General features: G+C 45.1%; 1 protein-coding gene across 1 annotated transcript in view; it reads right to left on the bottom strand.

Moving 5' to 3' along the window:
- Window positions 1-1860: 1860 nt before the first annotated feature.
- Window positions 1861-6000, bottom strand: part of GPR143 (G protein-coupled receptor 143) — a 42218-nt gene continuing 38078 nt past the window's right edge. Inside the window, exon 9 of the mRNA XM_003917389.4 lies at window positions 1861-2291. Coding sequence (XP_003917438.1) covers window positions 2197-2291 — 95 coding nt within the window. The 3' untranslated portion in view covers window positions 1861-2196. The remainder of the gene's footprint in view (window positions 2292-6000) is intronic.

Raw genomic sequence — 6000 nt, 5'->3', positions numbered from 1 at the left:
AATGGTGGATAACTCATTTTAAGAATAGATGAGATGATGTTTAAGATGAAGCCCACCGTGGCAAACCATCCACATCAAGGTGTGATGAAAAAATTTATCTTGTTCATGCCCTAATAGAAGAGGACAAGCAATTAACAGTACAGACAATAACCAACACCATAGACATCTCAACTGGTTCATCTTACACAATTCTGACTGAAACATTAAAATTGAGCAAACTTTGCACTCTATAGGTGCCAAAACTGTTGCACCCAGGTCAGCTGCAGACAAAAGCTGAGCTTTTGATGGAAATTTTAACCAAATGGGATCAAGATCCTGTAGCATTTCTTTGAAGAATTGTAACAGGAGATGAAGCATGGATTTCCCATTACCATCCTGAAGACAAAGCACAATCAAAGCAATGACTACCAGGAGGCAAAAGTGGTTCAGTCAAAGCAAAGCAGACTGGCCAAGAGCAGAGGTCAGGGCAACAGTTTTTCAGGATGCTCAAGGTATTTTACTTGTTGACTTTCTGGATGGCCAAAGAACAGTAACATCTGCTTGTTATGAGAATGTTTTGAGAAAATTAGCCAAAGCTTTAGCAGAAAAATGTCCTGGAAAGCTTTGCCAGGGAGTCCTCCACCACAGCAATGCTTCCGCTCATTCCTCTCATCAAACAAGGCCAATTCTGCAAGAGTTTCGATGAGAAATCACTAGACATCCACCTTACATTCCTGATTTGCCTCCTTCTGACTTATTTTTCTTTCCTAATCTTTAAAGGGCACCCATTTTTCTTCAGTTAATAGTGTAAAAAAGACTGCACTGACATGGTTAAATTCCCAGGACCCTCAGTTCTTTAGGGATGGACTACATGGCTGGTGTCATCACTTACAAAGTATCTTGACCTTGATGGAGCCTATGTTGAGAAATAACGTTTCTGTTTTTCATTTTCATCTTTTCATTTTTCAGTGAATTTTTTTTTTTTTTTTTTTGAGACGAGTCTCGCCTGTTCCCCAGGTTGAGGCAGTGGCCGGATCTCAGCTCACTGCAAGCTCCGCCTCCCGGGTTCACGCCATTCTCCTGCCTCAGCCTCCCAAGTAGCTGGGACTACAGGCTCAGCCACCTCGCCTCGGGCTAGTTTTCTTTTTGTATTTTTTTTAGTAGAGACGGGGTTTCACCGGGTTAGCCAGGATGGTCTCACTCTCCTGACCTCGTGATCCGCCCGTCTTGGCCTCCCAAAGTGCTGGGATTTCAGTGAAATTTTTGAAGTTCATTGAAAACTTTTGAAGTTCCCTCATATATCTTAATGACCATGATGGAAATATGGGCATTAGTCAGGTTCTAAGTATTCCTTAGACTATGTCATTAGTCAACACAGCATGAGGCTAAATTTGTGAGCAAAGTCATGCTGTCTTCTCTGCCCCCTAGTGTGTGTTAGGAGGCCAGGCTGTGCTGCTGCTCCACGGGGCCCTGGTTCCCTATTCATTCTGCTGCATCTCTACCTTGCTGCTGTTTGGCATCATCAGTAAGCTTAGTCAAGAGCATTTCCTCTAGAAATCACATCTTTACTGCAACTTTTCTATGTTTAGGTATGTTTAGATACACAAATACCACTGTGTTACAGTTGTCTACAGTATTTGGTACAGTCACATGATGTTCAGGTTTGTAGTGTAGGAGCCATAGGCTCTACCGTATAGCATAAGTGTGCTGTAGCCTGTACTGTCTAGGTTTGTGTAAGTATGCTCTATGGTATTCACACAACAGTGATATCACCTAGCGATATATTTCTCAGAACTCATCCTCATTATTAAGCAATGCATAACTGTACATACATTTTCTTTTGCTAGAAGTCTTAAGACAGAATCCAAGTCAGGCTGGGAGCCTAGTCATAACTATTTTATTTAACTACTTTCCCAAGGACTTGGACCTTACACTTACTTTACAGCCAGCCTCAGAAAACTTCCTAGTGGCAACTAAGAGGGTAGAGAAGCTGTAGAGTGGTCTGGAGGGGGCTCTTCCATTCCCACACGCATATGCATGAATCATTTCTCCTATCCTAAAGGCTCTTCGGGAAGAAGCTCTAACTGGTGACGAGAGCAAGGTTTGGGGGCTGCTACACTTTGGCAGTGCAGTGATGGGAAGGTGAGAACACAGTTCTAAAGAACAAGAATTACAGAGTCTGAGGAATATGGGATCTGGACCCCCAGCACATCCCCTTCATAGGTCTCCATGGGTTGGGAGAGCAGGGTCAGCCTCATTTTTGTTGCAGGATTCACTTGCAGTGTGAATTTCAATTGTACTGGCATCAGAACCTGGAGAGGAAAAGACAAAAGACTGTGACAGTGTCTGCATCCTAACAGGTTTGTCATCAGCTTCAGAAAATGTTCAGTATTCAGTGCATGGAGTTTTTCATGTACCAACTTTGGTCAAAGTCCTAGCATTCATCTCATCTGCAAAAAAAAAAGAAAAGGAGGTGTGGAAATCTACATCAACTTTCCATCTACATTTTACTAAATCATTACAACGGATGAAACAAGCCCTACAGAATCATCTAGGCTAGTTGATAGGTGACTGCGGCACAGATGCTGCAGGTGACACAACTGATGGTTTAGGAAGGTTTCGGAGCCCCAGGACACATGCTGTTTGATTTAGGAGCAGAGCACACTCTTGTGACCACTGGTACAGCTTCTACTGAGGACGGTAACTCACACAACAGGGACCCTATGGTTGCCTGGCTACCTACACTCAATTCCAGGAAGTGCCCAAAGGGAGGGAGACCACCACTCTGTAAAACTACGCCACCTCCCAATTGTCTTTTCATGGACGATGCCATATGGTTTTAGCAAGTAGCTCCTCCCTGTCAGCATCTAACTCTACTCATGGAAAACTCATCTCTCAATGCCCAACTAAATACACAGTAGTACATGCCTGGTAACTCTGTCAAATTGGGCTCATTTGTTCTGATTGTGACCCTAGATAAGATGATAAAGTGACGAATGATATTTTTGTAAATACCAGAATGTATTTGTCCAAATATGCTTAGCATTCCCTTCATGAGAAATTGCTGGAGACATTTTTCTCAGGCCTGGATTTCAGGGCAGTTTGCTTCCATGCACAATGTTTTCTTTTAAATCATGAAGAATCTTGTAACTGGTCACATTTTTCTCTTTACTCCCCATCTTGAAAGCCCAAAGCCAAACTACTAATCCATTTTAACTATGTGGGGCTAATTCTACCTGGCTTTCTTTGATTTCATTGTTATTTCCTTTTGTCCTGTTTTCTTTCTCTATTACAATTTTCCCCTTTCTCCTGTCCTCCTTCCAGAATGTGACAAGATTTACAAAAAGCAAACACACTACAAAGAGGGAGAAAAATGTAGGCAGCAATCAGCAGTATGAAAGTTAACACCACTCCCATTGAAAGAGTAATCCTGGATGTCAGTCATCATTCTGATTGTGACAGGAGGCAGCCAAATGCCTAGGCAGATAGGGGCAGGTCTCTGGTTTGGGGTTTCAACCCCACCTTCAAGCCAAAAACAGCCTGAAGGCTGAAAGACTGGACTGCTGGTCCCAGATGAAACCTGCAACCCAAAGTGAGAACTTCTGTTCCTGCCCTTTCTCAATTGATTCTTTCTGAATAATGCCTTTTAACCAATTGAACATTCCCTTTTCCAATACTACCTAAGGCCTGCCCCTCCCCAATTCTGAGCCCATAAAAGCCCTGGACTCAGCCACATTAGGGAAACTTTCCTGCCTTCTGGTAGGGGGACCACTCCTGCATCCCCTCTCTGCTGAAAGCAGTTTCATTACTCAAAACTCCCTGCCTTGCTCACTCTTCTATAGTCAGTGCATCCTCATTCTTCTTGGGCATGGGACAAGAACTTGGGAACTGGTGTGCAAGCCAGACTTGGCCCAGGCGAGCCGGGTGGGCAGGCCGTCTGCTGCGACAGGTAGCATGGCCGAGCAAGGCCTGGGCGGGGCATCACCAGCCAGAGGTCCCCAGCTTGCAAAGTGACCAAGAATAAAATCCTGCATCAATTCCAGCAACACATCTTCCTTCAGAATCTGTGAGACCCTTTGGAACCAATGTCAGAATTATTCTTTCAATCCCCAAATATCCTAGAGTACTTGCTCCAGCCACAACACAGGTTATAGACTTTAAGTGGGGAATACAAAGGTAGAAGACACAGCAGAGGATGGCCTTCCTAACAACAGATGGGGCAAGTGACTGCACTCCAAAAAGCCTCCAAAGCCCTCCACCCATGGGCCTTGCTGACAATCGCAGCTTAGTCTGTGTCCCTCTCAGTTCCCTCACACCCTTAAGCACACTGCCTCTCTCCCTCACTCCAGGCTTGGTCCTGCCACAGGACATTTGCACCTCTCTTTTTCTGCCTGTAAAGCTCTTCTGATTTTCTCATGGCTCCTACACTTCATTAAGGTCTCAATTCTAATATTACGTCATGCTCAGGGAGACTCTCATGACACCCTCTCTAAAACCACGCCCCTACCTCCTCCCTGGTTTTTCTTCATGGCATGTCCCACTACCTGGCTGGAATACGATGTCATTATTTGTGTTTTCCATCCTGTCTCTGCCACTAGAGCAGAGAGTCTCAGTGGACAGGGAATGTGTCTTAGTCACCATAGTGTACCTAATGCCCCAGACAACACCTGGCATGTAGAGGATGCCCAATAAACATGGGGAATGGGTCAGTACAGTCATGTAGGTGCCTTGACAGCAACGGGATGCAGCACTAGTACCTTGGAGCACTCATTAAGACATGAGTATAAAGAAGGGCAGGAACAAGCACAATTTTAAAAGATACATGCAGAGTTTGAGAGGACATATTAAGGAACAAAAAAAAAAAAAAACATTAGACTTATATAGAAAAGAGGAAGTGAGAAATTGAGACATCAGGAGAGATGTGCTTGGAAAGGATTAGGGAAGCCTGAGCTATAGCAAGAGATGACAATATTACCAAGAAGGCAAGTGTGGGCTGGGCGCGATGGCTCCAGCTGTAACCCTAGCACTTTGGGAGGCCGAGTCAGGAGGATCACTTGAGTGTGAGACCAGTCTGGGTAACACAGACCCTATCTCTTTTTTTTTTTTTTTTTTTTTTTTTTTTTAAAGGCATGATTGCATGTGCCTGTGGTCCCAGCTACTTGGGAGGCTGAGGTGGAAGGATCTCTTAAGCCCAGGAGTTTGAAGTTGCAGTGAGCTGTGATCATGCCACTGCACTCCAGCCTGGGCAACAGAGTGAGATCCCACCTCAAAAAAAAGGCAATTGCAATATGTGTCCCCCCAACACATACACATGCACCTGCCCACACACACACAAGCACTATGGGCTGTGGGAGGACATGGCACTCAGATCTTCCTCTCAGGTTTGGATTAAGATGAGTCCTGGATAATCTTGGTCTGAGTAACTCAGATCAAGTGTGATGAGCTGCTTGAAGAGCAGGTAAAGGGATTCAAGGATGTGGGGAGGATGGATCTGGCTGTAGATCGCCCAGCCAGATCCTGAGGAGAGTCTGGGTAGCCGACAAGGATGGTGGAGAGGGTGGTTTTGTTAGTGTGGTGAACCTGCTTTTCCTGGAGCCCAGACACCAGCTGGGAAAACTTCTAAAGGAGCCTTCCAGTTCCGGAGCAACATTCTTGCTGGAAGGGGGCTGGTGGCACTTCAAAAAGACTTGATTCTAACAGGGTCACACACTGTTTATGAGGACATCTGGATTCATGGGAACTCATTTGTGATTTCTGTGGTTCTTTTCAAATAGACTCTGGGCTGGGGTGTCACATGGTGGCTTGTGATCAAGGCCTGGACTGAGGACACTCCCCCGTGACCTCACACTTTGGGACATGTTCTGGGTCCTGTGGCTTTGAAGAATTTCTAGTGCTTTCATCCTCTCCCTAGGGCTCCACAGAAGAGAATATTTACGCATGACAACTTTATTGAAGCAAATTCTGCTGGGAGGGAGCTGCCCCAGTTCAGCCTGCCTGTGCTCAGTTCAATGAGTGCTTTCC

This window comes from Papio anubis, chromosome X (assembly GCF_008728515.1).
Source record: "Papio anubis isolate 15944 chromosome X, Panubis1.0, whole genome shotgun sequence".
In the NCBI taxonomy this organism is placed as follows: Eukaryota; Metazoa; Chordata; class Mammalia; order Primates; family Cercopithecidae; genus Papio; species Papio anubis.
This window is presented reverse-complemented; position numbering and strand designations above follow the sequence as displayed.